This window comes from Somniosus microcephalus, chromosome 2, assembly GCF_052327205.1.
Source record: "Somniosus microcephalus isolate GS21.2 chromosome 2, FLI_Smic_1.0, whole genome shotgun sequence".
Taxonomy (NCBI): Eukaryota; Metazoa; Chordata; class Chondrichthyes; order Squaliformes; family Somniosidae; genus Somniosus; species Somniosus microcephalus.
Window position 1 is genome coordinate 135,478,422 of NC_140988.1, and position 24,170 is coordinate 135,502,591.

At 47.0% G+C, this 24,170-nt stretch overlaps 1 protein-coding gene across 1 annotated transcript in view; it reads right to left on the reverse strand.

Moving 5' to 3' along the window:
- The window catches only part of prss12 (serine protease 12), a 275,680-nt gene that overhangs the window by 240,297 nt on the left and 11,213 nt on the right, over positions 1–24,170 (reverse strand). Inside the window, exon 2 of the mRNA XM_085962770.1 lies at positions 9,775–9,913. Within this exon, the coding sequence (XP_085818896.1) occupies positions 9,775–9,913 (139 nt within the window). The remainder of the gene's footprint in view (positions 1–9,774; positions 9,914–24,170) is intronic.

The following is a 24,170-nucleotide window of genomic DNA, read 5'->3' on the forward strand; positions in this document are numbered from 1 at the left end:
ACTGACGTCTCCTTTTAAAGAGGGCATTCGTGACTTGACAGATGCAGCAATGCACCGCAAACTGGGAGACATTGGCAATGTCCCCAGTAGCGGATTGAAAGGAGCCGGTGGCATAGAAGTTGAGAGCCACTGTGACCTTCACTGCCATCGACAGAGAGGTCCTGCTCCTCAATTGAGGCTGCAGATCTGGCTGAAGCAGGTGGCAGAGCTCAGTGACCACCTGCTTGCTGAATCGCAGCCTCCAAAAACACTGCTCCTCAGACATATTGAGGTATGAGAACTGTTGGCGGAAAACCCTGGGAGGGTAAGGTCTCGTGTGCCGACGCCTGTTGGCCCTCCTCCGTCTGGCCATGATTGGCACTCCCTCTCTGCGTCTCTGTGCCCTCTCAATGTAATGGAGAAGCCCAATGTTCCCACCCATTGCAGCCCCCATAGTATGTGGCCACTCAAGGTTATGCCGGTGAAAAAGCAAACCAACTACAAAGTTCTGGTCAGAAGCCAAAAGTACCTCAGCGAGCACTGACTCAATGCAGAAAGCTCTCTCCCTTTGTCTCTCTGCAAATCTCTCTCTCTCTCTCAGAAGGAATGGTCCAAAAATGGCTACCACAAAGAAGCCAGGAAGAGCCCCCTTTAAATAGCGCCCCCCCAGCCCCACAGCGACTCGGAACCGTTCCAGTCAACCAGTTGCTGGGAGCGACAGGCAGAAAGGAGGGGGGGCGCCACTGAATTTCTGGTTCGGGGCACCCCAAGGGCGTTGCACCATGAAATGACGTCAGGATCTGCGTGCGCAGCTGAGCGGGCGTTGCGGTTTAGCGCCGCCGCTAAATGTCCGCTCAACTTCGCAAAAGGCACAGGTCTCACCGCACCCGGGCGCTAGCTGGCTCGCCCCCTACTTATCGCCCTCTTAAGGCGCTAATGGGTAGCGCAACCAACTGAATTTCTCCCCCTTAGTCTTTTTAGAATTATTATTTGCTGTGGCCTTGTTTGATTTACACCCTTGATTTCTCTGCCTTCCACTTTTGCTTTCCTCCTTCCTGTCTTTTGCTTCTATCCTTGCTTCCCTATCCTCTGTCTCCCTGCACAGGTTCCCAAACCCCTGCCATTTTAGTTTAAACCCTCCCCAACAGCACCAGCAAACACTCCCCCTAGGACATAGGACAATATGACTGAACCCAATATTCATGTATTTAGCATGTGCACTTCTTCAAGTACCTTCACCACATGGACTGCAGTGGCTCAAGAAGGCGGCTCACTACCACCTTCTCAAGGGCAATTAGGGATGGGCAATAAATGCTGGCTTTGCCAGCAATGCTCACATCCCATAAATGAATTTTTAAAAATCTCTTCAAAGCAAACACTTATTGAGATGAGGCATGATAAGAGACATGAAGCTTGTTTATTTCACAATGAATGAACATACATAACAATTGTTGTGATTAAGATTCACTTAGCTCAATCGGTGAAACTTGTTTTTGCATAAAAATACAAAAATAATGAACACACTATGCTTCCCCACATCAGTGAATCATCTTGCTTGATTTCAACAAAATAACATGTCTAACTGTATCTTTCTCACAGCGCTGTTAGCCTTGCCGTTATTCTCACTGCAAATTCTGGGCCAATATCTTTAGGTTATAATGCATACTTAGGGCTGAGTTTTTCCAGCGCTCAGAGTGCAGGGTTGGAGGTGGGTCCGCTGTCAAAATCACAAAGATTGACAGCGGGCTGGTATCCCGCTGTAAACCCGCCTCTTTGTCAGTTTCCCAAGTGTCGGGTCTGTCATCCTTGAACGGACCCGACACCAAGCGGCAGGTCAGCCAATTTAGATAGTTAAAAGGTTATTACAAGGTAATTAAGAACCATTTTCCCATGTACTTACCATTTTACAAGGTTTTCAAAGAGGTTCCCGGAGAGCAGCTATCACGTCAGGCAAGTGTGTCGGGTTCTCAATGACTGGATTGCTGTGAATAGGTGAAAGCTGCAAAAGTGGTATAAAACCTATCATTTCACAGCTGTTCACTTCCCAATCTTAGAAGCTTGTGCATTAATGATTTGGAACCCACTTTTGAGCTTCATGCACTTTTGAAGTGTTTGGAGTAATCTTGCTATCCACTGTCACCTCCTTGGAACAACCTATCTCAACACTGACAGATTACTTCTGTCATCTCAACTTCACCTGCCATCTATTCCATCAGCATCAGTGCCCTTGAAAAAATCTTTCCTTGGTCCTCAGAATCCCAACATGATCAGCCCCAACACCAGCATCACCAGGCACACCAGCAGCACCAACATCCACACCAACCTTCACCGCAATCAACTGATGCTGCACTGAACACAGGGCATCATCACCCATGCACATTGCTGCCCGGGACGCCAGCGATGGCCTCACCATGTCCAGATTTGCTTCACTTAACACTGTACACTCTGGCTGCCACATGATGCACTAGGTTGGCACCACCCCACACCAACACCATAAAGCATCCCTACAATGTCCAAGCCATTCCTTTCACAATCACCACGATTGGGGGGAGCGGGGGGAATCATTGTGCAGCACCATTCACTACAACTCACTGAGCCACTTCCAAAGGTGCACACAAATCTGTCCAAGAATGCAAAGTGTTCAAAATAAAGATTTCAATGTTCGACAGCACATTACCAGAAACTTTACATAAACATTGGCTAAACTACCCATGTGCCTACTCTTGTGTATTGTTAGTTGGTATGCTTGCAGTAGGATGAGAGTGAGTGTGAGGGGAGGCTAGTGAGATGGAGAAGTGATAAAGTAGATAGCGAGGGATGGGTGGAGGTGCAAGGTAAGTTGGTGTGAGTAAGGATGTGCAGGAGTAGGGTAGGGAAGGCAGAGTGATGGGGATGTGATGAGTGGCACAGCAGGATGAGGTTGAGTGTGGCTTGGCAGTAGCGTTTCGTGATCTACTGAGATCATTGAAAGGTTTGCGCCACTGCAGCCTGGTCCTCCTGACGACATCCCTGCTTATGCCCTCCTGTGCAATGTGCAACCAGGCTGCATTGGTCTCCTGGGGAGGTGTCTTCTGCTGATTGGAAGGGAAGAGAACCTCCCTGCGTGCTGTGACTCCCTCCATAAGCATATGGAGGGAGTCATGGGATAGGCTGGGTGCAGCCATGCACCTTTGTGCAGTGCTTGTCAGTGTTTGCAGCACTTCAATGCTATAGAACACTGACAGCACAACTGTCAAAATCAATTTGGACATGGCCCTTTTAAGGAAACCATCTGATGATGCGTCATCAAATGACGCCATCAGACCCACTTCCTATTAATTGGCCGGGTACCCCGCAGGGTGGGCTTGAGAAGTCCTATTGACGTAAAATCTTGTTGGAGGCTGGGATCGAGGCAGATGCGAGGTCCCCACACACCACGGACATCGCCCACCACGGACCCACCGAGGTTGGAAAAATCCAGCCCTTAGTTATAATTGAGGGCTTTTTGCATGTCCACAAATTTATCTATTTCACCACAGGTATTCTGCATAAAGATTTAGTGCTAGTTAGTAATTAATTTCCAATAAATACAAAAATATCTGAACATTTACTTGGGCAATAGTACTTCCCAAAAAAAATCTCTAAAAATTTACAGGCTTGTACAATTAGCAGTTATATGTGCTCCTATGACATTCCTCTGTTGACTATTTTAACACAAGTTATAGTAATCTCTTTTAAATGGATTAATGCCACCGCTAAAATACTAGATAGTGGAATGTCATACCCAGATGTGTTTATCTGCTAAAATCACTACCAGTAATTCCCATCTTCAGTGCTGTGTAGAAACTCAAATGTTACATTTGGATCAATTTCTCAATTTGTCAGCCTTATGCTGGGTTTGAATGAAACTCTTTCACATATGATGGAGAAGTTGTTTCTGATGTATAATATTGCTCCACATCCCTCATCAAGAACGGCATCCCATATCTGCACTGTCTTTGTTATCCTTGTGGTACATAATATTATTGTAAATACGTTCTGGCTCATTGACCCTAAATTAGTTGGTGGGAGCTATTTTGTACAGGTTCTCTTGAGACTAATCAATGTGATTACTGCTCCTGAGGTAGGTGTTGACAGTTCTTTGATGGACGTTTTCTTCAATTTAATGACAGACATTATCACCTTGGCTAATCCTTGGGTGTTCTTTGATTTTTTATGAATACTTTCTTGAAGTGAATTGTTTTTTGTTTTGCATTCTTTACATTGTTTTGGATTGATTTCTAAAGGTTTTTTGGGAGGATGCAGGCAGTGGAATCTTCCATTGTAAGCTTTATATGAAGATGTGCGTTAATTCTATTTTAAAATTGTCTTTGACACTTCACTGTACCTATTTCCATCTCAATTTCAATCTCAAGCATAGGATGGGTACTAGCTTGCCAAAATGTCTGCAAAGAACTGAAGACAGCAAGAAGGCAGTTCATCACGTATAACCTTGGACAGAAATGCTAACCATTAGCTTTCATATTGTTTACTAATTACTACCAGCTAGTAGTAATCTCTAGCATGTGGAATCAACAAACAATAAATTACTGCACTTATTCCTCTACCCCCTGTGTAAAATGGGTGTAAAAGCTTCACTAATTTAAAAAAATTATTTTATATTATACATGTAGGATTGCATGCCCAAGGAATTCTACTGATCTCTTCCCAATGACTGAAATCTGATAGGCATAACGTTTATTCATTTGAATGTTTGTCAGACTGGACATTTCATTGCAAGGGTGTATCGTATAGGATAACACATGCCTTTCCAGAATTGGAGAGTTTTATAAAGCCAGATTACTTTTCAAGGTTAATGTCTGTCTCTTAGACTTCTTTTCTTCAATTAATTATTCAGTTATACTGGTGTTACTCACACTTTCTATACTTGGAGCTACATTTTTTGCCATCTTCTTCTCAAATCGCCTGATGCTATAACAAAGTTTTCCATCCTTAAACAAAAATGTCAGTTCAAGGACATAATAAAACAAATGCTGACTAGTTTTAAGAAACGGTGTTAAACAATTGCTGCAGCAGCTTTAGGCACAATATATGTTTTTCCTCTATAACTCTTGATTCAACAGCTTGCTGCTGCAACTTGAAAACTGCAGTCACCGTTTTTAAATAATATTTAGCATTAAATTAGAGAAAAATCCTCTACACAATGAATAGATATTCAAGTGATGTGTGATTTGATGGGTTGTACAAAGTGGAGTTAACTAAATCATGCTAAGAATGAGATATTTGCTCATTGATTACATTTGACCGTTGAGGAAAATATAGTGACTAGGATTGGAAATTAATGGGCATTAAAAGTGCCATCTTGTTTAAATGAGCCATGCGATGGCCTTCTGTTTCAAACTAAACCAGAATTAGAACTTACCTCCAGGTAATCACCTTCTTAATTTGGGAACCATAGTAATGCATATTTTTTTAAGTAATTAGAAAGAAAAGTAAGTTTGAAAATAGCACACCCCTAAACACATAAGGATGTGCTAGAACTACAAAAGCAGAGATCTGGCACCAACAGGAAGGAGCACAAGTTAAGAAATAGGATCCTCCTACTCTTTTTCATTCACCAGATGTAAAAAGTAGCCTCCGCTCATAGTTACAGTTAATGGGAGTAATTTGGACTTTAAATAAGAGTGTAAAACACATGATATCAGCTCAGCCATATGTTAAACACCTCTCCTGATTTTCATTTTCATGGAGAGGTGTTTAATGAGTGACTGAGCTGATATCGCGCATTTTATATTATTGTCCAAGTCAAGCTTACCCCCAATGACTCTCACATTTTTATTTTTATTTTATAATTTCTCCTTCATTTCTGAAAGTGCTAATTCATGCTGGTGTACAATTCCCCAGGTGCTGGCAACCCTCTGGTACCTCTCCTCAATGGTTATTCTTCACATGTAACTCTAGGCAAGCTATTCAGCCAGAGAAGGCCTCACAGCCAATCCCAACCTATTCTCATCCAATGTCCAAATATTAGCACTTTCCAGCCAGTGTTGCTGGATAATAATCAGGAACAGAAATCCTGGCTGAATTTTTTCTCCTACCTCAATGTACGCACAAACAGTGGGCAGAACTTTCCAAGGCCCTGCACCACCAGTGGGACTTTGCACTCTGGGCGGTTTATTGAACAATTATGGGTTGATTACATTACAACAGTAATGACAGTACTTCATTGGCTGTGAAGCATGTTGGGACATTCTGAAGACAGGAAAAAAAGTTATTTCTTCGATTGCCTGGAATTTTCTGCCCATTAAAGTCAACAGACGGAAAATTGTGAGCAAAGCTCTGCTAAGTTGCTCACTGCGTGTGTGACCCCCACATGACGTTCCGCCCAGTATATTTTTATGAAGGTATTTGGGTAAGTCTTCCCCTTGCCTCTTGTATCGTCGTTCCCTTTGTGCACCTATCCTAAAGCCTGTAACCAAGCAGACAGGCATAGGGCTTGATCCCAGGTCACCGCCAATGTCCCTAGTAACTGGCCATCAGGAAGAATCAAAGATCTACTAGGCATGACACTCCCTTCACTCTGCTAGGAAACCACAGCCTCTGCTCAGCATCTCCCAATTTGACAGGCCCCAGACCAGGATCTGAATGAAGTAAGCCTCAGACATGGGAGCATTCTTGCTCTGTGAGATTGATCATTGGCTCAGTGCCATGACACCCCGACTGTGTTAATAGTTCAAATATGAAAATGCAGGACACTTTTTTTGTAAGCATGGTCCCTCATCACCACTATCAGAAAGACAGAGATCATATCATTGATTATTACACTATTTGTGGAAAGCACATCTATTCTCCAATCTGAAATACTGTTGTTTTGGTGAGTGCTTCCTCAAAGAGATCTGTTGTACATCACTCAAGCTTGTGTTGACAGCAGAACAAGTTTGAACACTGACTCACAGAAGTTGCACAAGCTTATTTCTTACTGTTCGTGCCAATCTCAAAATAAAATGCATGTAACGCATAGCTGCTAACCGAGAGGTTTAGGAACAGAGGATAAATAATTACTTCAGAGTGATGACCAAATGAATATCATTTAATATATCTAATAACTGAATAACAGCATTAACAGCATGCTATTGCCCCCTCCATCCCTCTACTTGCCTATTCTGCCTGACTGACAATTTTTAAAATATTCTGTGCAGGAGACAGATTGATCCATTGGTTACATCATGGGATAATTGCAATTGAATGCACGGCAAGAGAGCCCCAGGTGGGCAGAGGAAACGCTTCAAGGACACCCTCAAAGCCTCCTTGAAAAAGTGCAACATCCCCACTGACACATGAGAATTCCTGGCCCTAGAGTGCACAAAGTGGAGGAGAAGCATCCGGGAAGGCGCCGAACACCTCAAGTCTCTTCGCCGGGAGGAACTGGAAGCCAAGTGCAAACAGCGAAAGGAGTGCACGTCAACCCAAGCACCCCACCCACCCGCCCCTTCAACCACCGTCTGCCCCACCTGTGACAGAGACTGTAGGTCCCGCATTGGACTCATCAGTCACCTGAGAACTCATTTTTAGTGTGGAGGCAAGTCATCCTCGGTTCCAAGGGACTGCCTAAGAAGAGAAGAGAATACTTAGTTACTTTGATTACACAAATATATATATATTTTTATTTGTTCATAGGATGTGGGTGTCGCTGGCAAGGCCAGCATTTATTGCCCATCCCTAATTACACATTCAAGCGCCTTGGGACATTTTACTACGTTAAAGGCACTATATAAATGCAGGTTGCTGTTGTTGTTGTTATACAAATCTACAAGTCCATCTATTATTTACACAAATGTGTGAAATGGGGTAAGCTCTATCTTACTCAAGTTATCTGGATCCTCGATTAAGTTTTTACCCTTCATAACAGCTATATAAATAGAATTATGGTCTCGGTGATGTTATATAGTAACTGAATTTCAACTTCCTGTTAACGCATCTATTAGAAAATAAATGGCAACAGATGATTCACAATCATATATTTATGGTTTTTTTGTAATCTTATTGACCAAAGACTGAGTGTGCTAGAAGCGGAGTTCATTCCAGTTATGTTACATTCAGGCTTTATATAGGAGAAAACATTGCAATTTCCTAATGACTCTTACTGTTACAAAAGTAAATGCATTGCTGACAGGTTCATCTATGTTTGATAAAAATATTAATCCACAGCCCAGAACTGGCTTCATATTTTGGGCAGACTAACAATTTGCTTAGCTCTCTGACTGCTGCCATCACCGGCACTTTGGTCTCTTGACGAGTATCCTGTTTGTATTGAAAGATCCAGACCTGTAATCTGAGCTCAAATCTAATTCATGTAAGTGGATTAAGTGGAGCTGCTATAACACTGGTAACAGCTCTGTGAAAGTACTAGTGTTGTCCCTTTAATTGAAATTGTACACTTGTGCACATCAGACACTGGAGTAATTTTTTGCCTTCACCGCATGGGTGGCAAACTGGCAATATGACAGAGCAGATCGCCCGCTCATTATAGAACCCATCTGACTGTCCTACCATCAATGGAATGATAATCAGACTGGTTCTATAATGGGCAAGCGGTGAAGACACAAATTTACCCCACTGTGCGCAAATGCCGTTTGATAATGTGCACAGAGAATGGGAATAATAGAACACCTTTTTAAAATAAATTTTCCCATGATTGAAATCAGAGCCTACAAGTAATATTAGCACAGAACAGTGACAAGAGGGGGTAAATGCAACCGCTGCAGGTGGGTGGGAAGGAGGGAGAAATTCATTAAAAAAAAATTCTATTACTAGTTCGTACTGATAATGTTTCTAACCTATAATCAGAACAAGGTCTACTCTTGAGATGGATCTAGTTAGGAAATAAATTGTTTCAGACAGTTTGCCAAGCTAAGTTTCAGAATGAACCGTTCTGCTGTTGTCAAAGGGTACAGGTAAGCGCAGCTTCATCTGACGTTCACACCTGGGCTTGTCCTGAATGGCCAGCTGCATCAATTTTAGTTGGCTCATCCAGGGTAGGGAGAGCAAGCGGACTGGAGGAGGGTGTGTTCCTGTCTGATGGCAGGTTGATTAAGAAGCAGCACTGATTCCATTCTTGGAGCTGTCAGTGATCTGAGCTCCCACTCACCCAGCTGACAAAAGCAGATGCTTCCCCCAATGGCTTGGGGGCAAAGGCCCCACCCAGGTAGTGCTGAGCCATACAGACCAAAGTAGGCTGAGTATCGATCCTTGGTCTGTGTTGACTTAACTCATCTCAGTGGGGGCTGCTGTATGGGGTTCTACAATTGGCCTCTGTTTTCATGAGGCATGGGTAGGAAAGATCAGCTAGGTAGACCACTCCTGGTCACTATCCATTGTGCCTTGCTGGAAAGTACCGGTGAGTGGACACTTTCCATGTTTGAACAGTCAGCCAACACTCACTACCTGGACTCAAACATGAAGGATAGTCAGTTTGATGAAATACTGGAGGGCTGACAGAGCCCATGGAATATTATCACCACCTGGTCCAGCATCTTCAGCAGAGGGAGGGAGAAGAGAAGAGAAAAATGAGCAGAAAAACCTGAGTAAAACAGTATAAGTATGGGACAAAAAGGAAAAGCTTACAAAGATAAATATGAATCTTCCATTTTGTACAGCACTTTAAATGGTAGCTGTCTCAATCTATGCAGTGCAAAGTGACTTTTGTCCATTCTGTAAGTACTTTTCCTAGTTGAGCTAGCAAGGAAATTTTACAGCTCTCTGGGATTGTACTCAAAAAAATTCAAATGCAAAAAATTTCAAATTTCAAAAACCTACCCATATCCAAGATGTCGACAAACAACTGATGCATCCCGATTGTCCCAGTTCTTGTTACATATCACTCCCCATACTCCGTTCACGTAAACTTCAACTCTACCTTCGCGTTGATTTTCACCTCCTTGCAATCTGACTAAACCTGATAAAATAAAATATTCATAAATGTTTGGAAATACTTCACCAAAAGCCAACACTGATGGGGGTGCAAACATTCCCTTGGTCAAAAATAAAGGTGAAAAGCATGTTTTTAAACCAGGAGCACAGGTCATTCCTAAATAGTGACTGTGAGAACTGGTATTTCATCAGTGACAATGAGCAAGTATGATCCAATCGCAATGTACTTGCATTAATGATCTTTTCACATTTCTGAAGTGGATAATGAATCATTTGATCTTTATAAATTTCAAAAAAAAATCTTAGAAAGCTATAATGTGCAATTGCAGTGACATAGCTCTGCAACTGCTGGTAAACACCATCATGGTGTGTAGGAATGTCAGAACACTTTTGGTGGGACAGGATAGACCCCCTTCTCCCCATCATATATAAGAAGGCACAAACTGTAGCAGTGGACAAAAATCAATCATCCTCGATGGCTTGGAGGACACGGCGAGAGGTTCAAAAGAAGGTGCGCAACTAAATTGAAGAAGCAAAAAGTATGGGGGAGAAATTCATTATATCCCCGTTTGGGTTGCTAACTTTTAAAAGTTGAAAAAATTAGCGGCAGGTGCTAATGTTTCTCAACTTTTTAAAAATTCGGTTTTGCGCTCCAGGAAGGAAGTGGGGCGCTAAGTCAAGCACTCCACTTCCTTCCTGGAGCACAATGGGCAGCAGGCGGGGCGGTAGGTGAGCAGCGCTGCCACGTTGAAAAGCTCCATCCCTCCCTTAAAGGGAAGGGCCATTGCTGCAGGCTCTGCAAGGAAAAAACTTACCTTGTCCCCGACGGCAGCCGTGATCTGGCCTGATCAGCCCAATGCACTGCAGCAGAGTGCCGGGCCGATCGCGCGCTGGGGAAAAAAGGAAAAAAAACAGAAAACAAGCATTTGATTATTTTTTTCCTACCTCGGCCACCTTGCCTTTAAGTATCACCCCCAAAGCGCCCGGCCTCCCAATGAACGCCTCCTGCAGCTGCCGGTGTTGTCGCCCAGCGATGCTGCAGGGAACGAAACCGAAGTTCGGGTCCGGGCCGCTACCGGGGCGATGCGCACGACGATGACATCACGATCTCCGGGCGAAGGTGATCGGGGCGCTACGCCATACCGCCACCGCAAACCTCCCGCCAAATTTAGCGGGAAGCAATATTCTTGCCACACCCAGGCGGTAAGTGGTTAGCGCCCCATTATCGTCCCCCAGAGGCGATAACGGGAGGCACAAATGTACCCAATTTCTCCCACTATGAATCTCACTGGAAAGTAAAGAAAGTACTTACATTTATATAGCCCCTTTCAACTCCTTAGGACATCCCAAAATGCTTCACAACCAATAAATATTTTTTGGAGCATAGCCACTGTTGCTATGTAGGCAATGTAGGAGCATATATACATGAAGGAAAATGGTAGTTGTAAATTATATACAAGGGAGCTTTCCCTGTGTCTGTGCCCAGGTTCACTGGATCACGTGGCACAGGGAATATCAAAAAAATCAGGTGGGTTGGAGCACACACCTGTAAAGGGACCTGCCCAATTCTGTGATATCTGCAGTACTGAGCAGATCCAGGGTGCCTGGACGCAGACCCAGAAATATTTCCCCTACCTGCAAAAATAAATGGTCCTGATGCAAAGAAATATTAGCAAGAATGTGGCAAAGTAATAGATTGCAAACACAATTTACATTACGCATGCTATCATGGAAGAACAAATCTGGAGCAAGAGAGAATTTCCATGATTCAAAACACCTGTCTCAATCCACACTGGACTTATGTTTACAGGCAAAGTTTAAATGGTAGCACATGGGAGAACCCCAGGAATGAAGGTACTACTGTTATTTGAACAAATGGTGAATTTATTTGGGAATGCCTGTATCCTATCCCGCACAAAGTCCTTTTTGCCTACCACCCCTTTGCTCACCAATCTACATTGGTCCCCAGTCCCCCAACACCTCAGTTTCAACATTTTTATCTTTATGTTTCAATTCCATCTTGGCCTTACTGCAATCAGAAAGTCTGCATCTGTCTCCCTGCCGACAGTGACTACTGGCTCCTGCTGAGAGGTATACACCAGGGTATGTGGTGATATTAGACTTCAGGGCCTAGAAATTCAGTATAGCCACTTTTGGGGCGGAAAAGTCGGGCGGCCGGTAAAGTTTGCGCCCGGCGCAAAGTCGAGGCCACTTCGCCGATATTCAGTAGCTTCGCCCTAAGAGTTTGCTCGAGCGCTAAAACTGGCGTTACACAACTATCTTTAGGTGCAAAGCCGGCGGTGCTGAGCTAAACCGCCGAGGCCGGGCGCAGCGCAGGTGCGGTCATTTCTTGATTGACAGCAGACACCCTGGCGCCGGCCAGCTCTTAAAGGGGGAAGGGTCGAGTTCGTCTGCTGCCACGCCCTGGACACTGCAGCCCTCCAGCTAGGCCTAAACACTGCTGCTGAACAGAAATAGCGCCGGGAAAGATGCAGAAGGCCCGTGAACGAGCGCAGCGCTTCACTGGCCATGATTTGAGGGTGCTGGTTAGGGCTTTGGAGAGGAGACGCAAACTCTTGTTCCCGGACAGTGGCAAGAAGCCTGCCACCAGCGTCTGCAGGAAAGCCTGGAGGGAGGTCGCCCACAGGGTCACATCCAACAGCGAGGTCCCCAGGACTGGTGTCCAATGCCGGAAAAAGTTCAATGACCTCACAAGGATTGTCAGGGTGAGTCCCCTTTCCAGTGTCCTCCTCATCCTTGCATGTGCACCTCACATTATGGGCAAAGGGACCTAAAAGCCCTAATGGCCAGCCCTCATCCAGCAGCTATGGGACTGGCATGAAGATCAATTGCACATTCTGCACTTTACACACTGGCCAAGCTATTCGACCATGGGAGGCAGTGCACACAAGATCAGGGCACCACACTGGCCAAGCTATTCGACCATGGGAGGCAGTGCACACAAGATCACGGCACCACACTGGCCAAGCTATTCGACCATGGGAGGCAGTGCACACAAGATCAGGGCACCACACTGGCCAAGCTATTCGACCATGGGAGGCAGTGCACACAAGATCACGGCACCACACTGGCCAAGCTATTCGACCATGGGAGGCAGTGCACACAAGATCTGGGCACCACACTGTACTTAGAGGCCGTCCTTTCTCTTGCAGGCCAAGCTGGCACACAATCAGAAGAGCCGGACTGTGACCGGGGGAGGCGGTCCCCAGATCCAGCAGCTGAGTGACCTTGAAGAGCGCGTGGGTAGCCTCATGGGTGCCTGGGTGATTGGCCCCGTTGCATCTGGAGATGCCGACCCTGTTCTGGGCACCAATGGTAAGGACATCACCTTTTGGACCTCTCTCGTCCCACTTGCGCTTCAGATCTACATCCTTTGCCACTGTCCGACCAATGCGCTGAATGCCACCACTCATGCCTCCCTCGCTGACGCCCTCTCCTCACTCTAAAGCTACTCTTGTGCCTTCCTGCTTTCAGATGGTGAGGAGGAGGTCCCTGAAGCTGCCAGTGACAGCCCCTCGGAAGAGGAGGAGGAGGAGGAGGAGGAAGAGGAAGAGCAAGGCGGCCCATCAGGGGAACCCTCAGCCGCGCCAGGGGATGCCAATGGAGGGGACACGTCTTCCCTGGAGAACAGCCAGGGGGAAGTGTCGCAGGGGAGTGTAGCTCCTGTGCCCAGTGGCGTGCAGCAACGCGGGAAGGGTCGGCCAGCTCGGCGGCCTTCTTCCCCGAGGGGGCAAGGGTCGCAGGGGAGTGTAGTTGCTGGGCCCAGTGGCATCCAGCAACGCGGGAAGGGTCGGCCAGCTCAGCGGCCTTCTCCCCAGAGGGAGAGTCCGGCCTCCAGTCCAGAGACGGTCCTCGCCAAGGAGGTGCGCCTCCTCGATCAAATGTCCATGGACTCGGATCGCCGGCACACCGAGTTCATGGGGGTTGTGGCACGGTTGCCTGAGGCCATCGAGTCCCTGGCTCATTGGCCGATTTCGGCGCCTCACAGGCCAGGAGTTTCGAGCAATTCGAAGCAGCACAGGCCGCGAGTCGGGCCAAATTCGGGGCAGAACAGTCCGCGAGTCGGGCAGAATTCGGGGCAGAACAGTCCGCGAGTCGGGCAGAATTCGGGGCAGAACAGTCCGCGAGTCGGTCCGATTTCGGGGCAGAGCAGTCCGCGAGTCGCCAGGTGATCAGTGGTGCCGTGCAGTCACTGGCTGGTCTGATGCGGGCACAGACCAGGGCAGTACGGGCACTCACTGCTGCCACACTCGCTGTGTCAGCCAGGCATCGCCAGGGCACCCGCCGCGCTGCAGCAGCACAGCGGTCTGTCCTTCAGCAGATTGCTGCGCATGCTGCAGTGCTGGCCCGGGCGAGTGCCAGTGTCTCAGGCGAGCAGCGAGCACCTGCCATCAGCCAGCTTGCCCCCATTCCTGCAGCCGCCACTGCCACTCCCCCAGTGGAGCTGCGACGAGCTGCTGGAGAGACTGCTGCTGCCCAGCCACAGCTGCAGCAGTCACCAGCCGGCCCCTCGAGGGCCAGAGCTCGTCTAGGCCGACCCCCAAGGGCATCTGCCGTCACGCCATGTGCCCCTCAGGAGCCTTCCCCCAGCCTTGCAGCAGCCACTGGGCACACTTTGAGGAGGAGCAGCAGGGCGGCCAGGGGCCGCAAAAGGCTGGTCAAGGAATCGCCCTCGCGGGCCACAAAGTAGAGGGTGTGGGCAAATGTGTTTTTATATGGGGATGGTTGTTTTGTTTATGGGGATGGTTGTTTTGTTTATGGGGATGGTTGTTTTTATATGGGGATGGTTGTTTTGTTTATGGGGATGGTTGTTTTTGTAAGGCCGAGCATGAAGGCCATTTTTGTGGAAATGTTTAGTTATTCCTCCCCAGGTTGTGGGAGTGAGTCATGTGTGTGACTGTTTTTTGGGGGTGTTGTCTGTTTTTGGATTTCATGTGGGAAGGGCCCTGAGTTTGTTCAATAAAGCATTTTATTTATTCAGCTTGTCCATGTTTGATGTTTGAAGTGGTTGTTGCCATAACTGGCTGAGGGCTTGCGGAGCGGCTGCATTCAGGTCCCTTCATTGCCACAAGCCGTTCCCTGACAGGGGGCCTAGAAGTGACGTTCAATAAGCCGCCGACGGGCGGCCCTTGGACCTTGTGCCTCCCTCCTGGGCTGGTACTCCTCCTCCTCCTCCTCCTCCTCCTCATGCTCCTCCTGCTCCTCCTCCTGAGGTGGTGCTCCAGCGTGAGGTGGCAGTGCCTGAGTCCTGCGGATAGCCAGGTTGTGCAGCATGCAGCAGACGACCACGACCTGGGAGACTCTCTCCGGCGAATACTGCAGAGATCCTCCGGAACGATCCAGGCAGCGGAACCGTTGCTTGAGGACGCCAATCGTTTGTTCTATGATGTTCCTAGTGGCTTGATGGCTTTCGTTGTATGCCTCCTCAGCAGGGGTCCTGGGCGCGCGGAGCGGGGTCATGAGCCAGGTACACAAAGGATAGCCTTTGTCCCCGATAAGCCATCCTCTTGGGGGAGGCTGTGCCTGGAACATGTCAGCCACAGTAGTCTGTCGCAGGATAAATGCATCGTGGCTGCTGCCTGGAAAGCGGGCATTGACAGCTAGGATGCGCTGCCTGTGGTCACACACCAGCTGTACATTGAGGGAATGGTAGCCCTTCCGGTTGCGGTAATCCTCGGCATTGTGGATAGGTGCCCGCAAAGCCACATGCGTGCAGTCAATGGCGCCCTGCACCATGGGGAAGCCCGCTGTTCTCGCAAATCCCACTGCACGCTGCTGCTGCTTCTCCAGGGTCATGGGGAAGGAGATGAATTGGTGTCTCCTTCTGAAAAGGGCATTGGTCACCTGGCGGATGCAGCAATGCACGGCGAACTGGGATATGTTAGCAATGTCCCCAACAGCGGCTTGGAAGGAGCCGCTTGCATAGAAGTTCAGAGCCACCGTGACCTTCACTTCCACCGACAGAGACGTCCTGCACCTCAGCTGTGGACGCAGATCTCTGTGAAGCAGCTGGCAGATCTCTGCAACCGCCTCCCTTCTGAAGCGCAGCCTCCTAACACACTGCGCGGCAGGCATGGTGAGATAGGACACCTGCTGGCGGTATTTCCTGAGTGGGTAAGGCCTAGGTTGCCGACGCCTGTTGCCCCCTCTGCGTCTAGCCAGGGCTGCCCCTCTCACACAGCGTCTGCGAGCCCTTCGCACATAATGCTGAAACTGAGGGTTGGCACCCCATGCAGCCCCCATAATATACTGGCAAACAATGACCTCACAATGAAGGCAAATTGCCAAGCTCTGGCCTGAAGCCAAAAATACCTCTCCTATGTTGGGCCAAAGCAGTAAGCTCTCTTCCTTGGTCTCTGTCCAGAAATCCGTTGCACAAGAGTGATTGCTGCAAAATGGCTGGCCTTTATAGTTCAGGGTAAGTGCCCTTTAATTAGCGCACCCCGAGGCCCGCATGGCCTCTGCTGCGTTCCAGTTCACAGTTCTTAGGAGCGCCACGCCCACATTGGGCGGGCATGACTGAAGTTCCGGATTGGGGCGCACAAAGGGCGTTGCACGAGGAAATGACGTCATAATCTGCGCGCGCAGCTGAGCGCGCGCAAACACTTTGCGCCGGCGCTAAATGTCTACTGAAGTTGGGCGTACGCGCAGATCACCCTGCGCCCGGCCGCTAAGTGCCTAGCGCTCGAGATCTACTCCTCCTAAGGCGCTAACGGCTGGCGCACGCAACTGAATTTCTAGGCCCAGATACCTAAGGTGGTTTTTATATTTGGCACTACTGTAGTTCAGGTCATGGAAAAACAATGTCTGTGCACCGCTCCCTGCTAAAACCAGTTCCCTTATCTAGAAGGAACAATTATGGACGTACAAAATTAGGGATAAAGGAGTTAGTTTTAGAAGTGTATGTGCGGGGAGCCAGTGCATAGGCATCACTTTCCCATGACCTGAAAACGAGAAGTATTGAATGTAAAAGCCTTTTTTTTAATGGAGTAATACTTGGCAAAGTGGCACGAAAGTTGAGGAAAGTGGTGATCTTCACTGCCAACATAACTGCATAGGCCTGGATTTTACGATAGGAATAACGTTGAGGCTATCAGCGCTCACCGTTACTACGGAGTAAATCAGACAGCAACTTCTGGCGTCCGCACATGCACAGTAAAACGCAAAATTCCTGAAGTTACCCTTCTCCTTCATAAGCTTCGCTACATAGAAACATAGAAACATAGAAGATAGGAGCAGGAGTAGGTCATTCGGCCCCTCAAGACTGTTCCGCCATTTAATGAGATCATGGCTGATCATCCAAATTCAGTACCCTGTCCCTGCTTTCTCCCCATATCCCTTGATCTCTTTAGTCTTAAGAAATATATCTAACTCCTTCTTGAATATAGTTAATGAATTGGCCTCAACTGCCTGGAGGGAAGAGAATTCCACAGGTTCACCACTCTCTGGGTGAAGAAATTCCTCCTCATCTGAGTCCTAAATGGCTGACACCTTATACTTAGACTGTGACCCCTGGTTCTGAACTCCCCTGCCATCGGGAACATCCTTCCTGCATCTAGTCTATCTAGTCCTGTTAGAATTTTATAAGTTTCAATGACATCCCCTCTCATTCTTCTAAACTCGAGCGAATATAACCTACGAAGTCCAACACTGCCTTCAGTGTGCCAGTGCAGCCTTCGGTTGCCTGAGAAAGAGAGTGTTTGAAGACCAGGACCTCAAACCCGGCACTAAGCTCATGGTCTACAGAGCAGCAGTGATACCCGCCCTGCTGTATGCCTCAGAGACATGGACCATGTACAGCAGGCACCTCAAAGCACCGGAGAGGTACCACCAACGCTGCCTCCGCAAGATCCTGCAAATCCATTGGCAGGATAGGCGCACCAACATCAATGTTCTTGCTCAGGCCAACATCACCAGCATCGAAGCTTTGACCATGCTCGATCAGCTCAGATGGACGGGTCACATTGTCCACATGCCCGATATGAGACTCCCAAGACAAGCGCTCTACTCGGAGCTCCGGCATGGCAAGAGAGCCCCAGGTGGGCAGAGGAAATGCTTCAAGGACACCCTCAAAGCCTCCTTGAAAAAGTGTAACATCCCCACTGACACCTGGGAATCCCTGGCCCAAGACCCCACAAAGTGGAGGAGAAGCATCCCGGAAGGCGCCGAACACCTCAAGTCTCTTCACCGGGAGCAAGCTGAAGCCAAGCACAGGCAGCACAAGGAGCGCACGTCAACCCAAGCACCCCACCCACCCGCCCCTTCAACCACCGTCTGCCCCACCTGTGACAGAGACTGTACGTCCCGCATTGGACTAATCAGTCACCTGCGAACTCACTTTTAATGTGGAAGCAAGTCATCCTCAGTTCCGAGGGACTGCCTAAGAAGAAGAAGAATCAACCCAATCTCTCCTCATACGTCATTCCTGCCATCCCAGGTATCAGTCTGGTGAATCTTCGCTGCACTCTCTCCATGGCAAGAACATCCTTCCTCAGATAAGGCGACCAAAACTACACACAATACTCAAGGTGTGATCTCACCAAGGCCCTGTACAACTGCAGCAAAACATCCTTGCTCTTGCTCCTGTACTTGAATCCTCTCGCTATGAAGGCCAACATACCATTTGCCTTCTTAACCACCTGCTGCACCTGCATGCTTACCTTCAGTGACTGGTGCACAAGGACACCCAGGTCTCATTGCACTTCCCCTTTTCCCAATCTATTGCCATTCAGATAATAATCTATCTTCCTGTTTTTGCCACCGAAGTGGATAACCTCGCATTTATCCACAATATACTGCATTTGCCATGCATCTGCCCAATCACCCAACCTGTCCAAATCATACTGGAGTTTCTCTGCATCCTCCTCACAGCACACACGCCCTCCCAGCTTTGTGTCATCTGCAAACTTGAAGATGTTACATCTAGTTCCCTCGTCTAGATCATTTATATATATTGTGAATAGCTGGGGTCCTAGCACCGATCCCTGCGGTACCCTACTAGTCACTGCCTGCCACTCGGAAAAAGACCCGTTTATTCCAACTCTTTGCTTCCTGTCTGCCAACCAGTTCTCTATCCAAGTCAGTACCTTACCCCCAATCCCATGTGCTTTAACTTTGCATGCTAATCTTTTATGCGGGACCTTATAGAAAGCCTTCTGAAAGCCCAAATACACCACATCCACTGGTTCTCCCTTATCTATTCTACCAGTTACATCCTCAAAAAATTCCAGTAGATTAGTCAAGCATGATTCACCTTTTGTAAATCCATGTTGACTTTGTCTGATCCTGTTACAGTTTTCCAAGTGCTCTGCTATTACATCTTTTATAATGGACTCTAGCATTTTCCTCACTACCGATATCAGGCTTACTGGTCTATAATTCCCCATTTTCTCTCTACCACCTTTTCTAAATAGTGGGGTTACATTAGCTATCCTCCAATCCATGGGAACTGTTCCAGAGTATAGAATTTTGGAAGATTACCAGCAATGCATCTACTATTTCTAGGGCCACTTCCTTAAGTACCCTAGGATGTAGATTATCAGGACCTGGGGATTTATCGGCCTTCAATCCCGTCAATTTCCCGAACACCATTTCCTTACAAATACTGATTCCATTCAATTCCTCCCTCTCATTAGACCCTATGTTCCCCGACATCTCTGGGAGATTATTTGTGTCCTCCTTTGTGAAGACAGAACAAAAGTATGTATTTAAATGTTCAGCCATTTCTTTGTTCCCCATTATAAATTCCCCTGATTCTGACTGCAAGGGACCTACGCTTGACATCACCAATCTCTTTCTCTTCACTTATCTATAGAAGCTTTTACAGTCTGTTTTTATGTTCCCTGCAAGCTTACTTTCAAAATCTATGTTCCCCCTCTTAATTAATCCCTTTGTCCTCGTTTGCTGAATCCTAAACTGCTCCCAATCCTCAGGTTTACTGCTTTTTCTGGCCAACTTAGATGTCCTCTCCTTGGATCTTATGCTATCCCTAATTTCCCTTGTTAGCCACGGTTGAGTCACCTTTTTTGTTTTATTTTTATGCCAAACAGGGATGAACAAATTCTGTTGTTCAACCATGCGATCTTTAAATATTTGCCATCGCCTATCCACTGTCAACCCTTTAAGTAACATTCCCCAATCCATCCTAGCCAACTCGTGCCTCATACCATTGTAGTTTTCTTTATTTAAATTCAGGACCCGAGTCTCTGAGTCAACTACTTCACTCTCCATCTTAATGAAGAATTCAATCATATTATGATCGCTCCTCCCCAAGGGGCCTCGCACAACAAGATTGTTAATTAATCCTTTCTCATTACATAATACCCAGTCTAAGATGGGCTGATCTCTAGTTGGTTCCTCGACATTGGTCCAGGAAACCATCCCGTATACACTGTAGGAATTCCTCCTCCACAGTATTGTTACTAATTTGGTTAGCCCAATCTATATGTAGGTTAAAGTCACCCATGATAACTGCTGTGCCCTTATTGCACGTGTCTCTAATTTCCCGTTTAATGCCATCCCCAACCTCAGCATTACTGTTTGGGGGTCTGTACACAACTCCCACTAACGTTTTCTGCCCCTTGGTATTTCTCAGCTCTGCCCATACAGATTCCACATCATCTGGTACCTTGCCAATAGATTCAGCATTAAAATACATGAAGGGCGTGAAGTTACAATACTTACCCACTATGCGTTGTTACTTTTAATGATTTGTGTATCTGTACCCCTAGATCCCTTTGCTCCGCTACCCCATTTAGAGTCTTATTATCCAAGCAGTATGTGGCCTCCTTCATCTTACCAAAATACACAAACTCACACTTATTTATATTGAAATTAATTTGTCATGTATTCCAACAATAGGTCAGTGCAAATGGCTGAATGTTCTGGCAGGACTTTGTGGACCAGATGATACTTCATTAATAGTCTTAAGAAGGTCCTATCAAGTTAAAGTAAGCTTCTAAAAAAAAATCACTGCAGGGTTTTACTGCTGCTTTTAAGGAGTAGCAACGCTTGGAACAGGCTAAATAATGAAAGAAAGGAAGAGGGCTTGCACTTATAGTTCCAAAGTGCTTCACAACCAATTAAATACTTTTGAAGTGTAGTCACTATTGTAATGTAGGGAAACCAGAAGTTGATTTACACACAGCAATGTTCCACAAAGAGCAATGAGGTCAATGACCATATACAATGGTTAGTGATGTTGGCTTAAGGATAAATGTTGGCCAGGATAACTTCACTGCTCTTACTTCAAATCATGTCATGGGATTTTTTATAGCCGTTCCATTCCATTCCGTTCTTTCATCGTCGCTGGGTCAAAATCATGGAACTCCCTCCCTAACAGCATTGTGGGAGTACCTTCAGTACATGAACTTCGGTGGTTCAAGAAGGCGTTCCGTCACCACCTTCTCAAGGGCAATTAGGGATGGGCAATTAATGCTGGACTTGCCAACAATGGCCACATCCCAGGAATGAATTTTTAAAAATTGGCTGCAGTGTTTGCCCACATAATAGCAGTGACTATATTTCAAAAGTAATTTTTTTGGCTCTGAAGCACTCTGGGAAGCCTAAGTATGTGAAATGTGTTGTATAAATACAAGTTTGTTCATTCTTTCTCCGTCCAAGTGATGACTGATTTTAGCACCTTTTCCAGCAGAGCTTGAATCCTATCATGCTTTATTATTATTTACTTATTTTTTAATAACCTTGATACTTTATGCGATGGCCACTTTTGATGCAGAACCTCATTGTTACTGTTGTTTTGTTTTTGTATGTTCGGTTGCATGACAAAAGCATGTAGAAGGCAACTCTAACGAGAATACATGTTTCATTAAATTAATCCTGGTAGTTACTGGAAGCAGAGCAACACCTGCAGAAGTTGTGCTGGACATTGTACCAAAAATAGATGAGCCAACGGATCACCGATCTCTCGTACAGCCTATCACAAGTTCCAGGAACCGTGGTTCAGTAAGTGATAGATAATTCGGTGTGTAAAAAGACAGTGGGGGAGAAAATCGGTTGTTAGCGCCATCGATTAACGCCTAAAGAGGCTGAGAAGTGGGGCGCTAGCCAATTTCTGGGCGGGCGCAAGGCGCCTAGCGCCTCGCCCTATATTGAGCATGCATTTAGCGCCGGCGCTAAATCTTAGCGCCCGCTCATGGGCGCAGGCTGATTATGACGTCATTTGAGTGTGCAACGCCTTTTGGGCGCCCCGGACCGGAAATTCAGTGGCACCCCCCTCCGTAGTGCCTGGCGCTAATAGTGACAGCTTACCTGGACCTTACCAAGTCACTCTCGGGCTGGAGGAGCGTTATTTAAAGGGGACTGGTGTGGTTTAAAAGCGGCAGCCATTTTTGGAGCACAACTTCCTCGAGAGCTACAAAGAGTTGCTGAGCTGCACACTGAGAGCCAGCGCAGGCAGACGATCTTCAGCCTTCTGACCATCACCTTGCTGTTGGTGAGCCTTGACAACGGGAAACCTTCCTGTGGGCACTTATTATGGGGGCTGCATTGGAGGGGAACGTCCTGCTGCTGAATCATCTGGAAAGGGCACCGAGACGCTGGGAGAGGGGGGGCAGGCATGGCCAGACGGAGGAGGGCCAACAGAGGTCGCCACAGCAGACCTTACGCTGGCAGGGTTTTCTGACAGCAGTTTCCCTATATGAACATGCCGGAGGAGCAGTGTGTCAGAAGGCTGCGATTTAGAAAGGAGGTGGTGACTGAGCTGTGCCAGCTGCTTCAGCCAGATCTGCAGCCTCAGATAAGGTGCAGGACATCTCTGTCGGTGGCTGAGAAGATGCCTGCTGGCCTGAACTTCTACGCGAGCGGCTCTTCTCAGGCTGCACATCAGAGGCTGATCAGAAGTAGCTTCTAGGCCCCTCTCACGGAATGCTTGCTGGCATTCCAAGAACAGGAATGGAACCAGTCTGATACCCCCAAGCCTGTGAAGGCCAAGATGCATGTAAATAGCATTGTAAATGAAGAAAGTGTTTCATTACGCAAAATGTGGTTCCTTCAAACATGAGAAAGCTATGGCAACAGAAAGCAAAACTAATACACTGACACATAACTGCCTCTCACACCCGGGAGACTGTCCAAAACATAAATCACAGTCCGACCATCTTCCTTGGCCTTGATTCCACTGCGCCAACCAAAGCATCCAATGCCCCATCAGTGAGGCGTTCCGCCCTCTGCCTCACCCTTTCCATGTCTTGCTAGGCTGGTGCGCCACAGTTAGGCTCCCACCGCTTTGAAGGCCTACAAGGCAGTGACTGTGGCTGGTGATGCCAATTGACCTGCCCCTTTAAGAGCTGGCCGGCGCCAGTGTGTCTCAGGGAAAGTGATTATTGACAGCACCTTTGCTGCGCCCCGCCGCCGCGAAATTGGGTTGCGCCGCCGGGTTAGCGCCTTAAGAGTAGCGTGCAGCGCCTGATTTAGTGCCGCAATCACCTTTAGGGGCGCTGCAGTGCAATATCGCGCTAGGTGGCGCTAAATTGCGCCTGGCGCTAAACTTTGCGCATCGCCAGGACTAGCGCCCCCAAACGCGGCTATACCGAATTTCTAGTCCAGTGACTCTGTCTGGGAAAGAGTTCCACAGGTATCAAAATGGAGCACAAGACTTTGCTCAGCTATTCTTTGCAGGTTTATTGGATATACACGAAACATTGTCACAATGGTAACCGCTCTTGTGGTCCTGATGTAAGGATGAAGCTCTGACTGAATAGAGCTTTTGTCAAACTCTTATATTTGTTTGGGAGGGAGAAAAGTCATGCAACATTCTTGGTCTGGCGACTCATACAAGTGATAGTGATTTGTTTTGACACATTTTATGTCTGTACATTTTGTATTAATAAAGAACTGTGGTATGCCAAAACTTTTTTATAAGGATGTGTGCTTTTAAAAACAAGCAACTCTTATGATTCTTCGCTATAATCCTTTAGAACATTGAGAGCCCGGCTATGTCTATTCAGTATATGAGAGGGTGGACGCTGGCATTCAGGTAGGTTGTGCTCTTGAAGTTTGTACTGATCAAGAAACAAGAGGTAGGTTTTCTTTGCAGCCCGTCAAACAGAGCCCCAATATTTTATCACTATTCAGACATAGACTGAGGTTGCAAAGCAAAAGTGACCATTGCAATTTAAATGAAATCCTCAATCTGCAGCTCTCACTCCCACCTCTAATTTCCTCTTCTAATTTGGGGTGGAATATTTTAAGTAGTAGATAATTAATTCCCATGGTCTTGTTAGATGATTCATGCACATCAA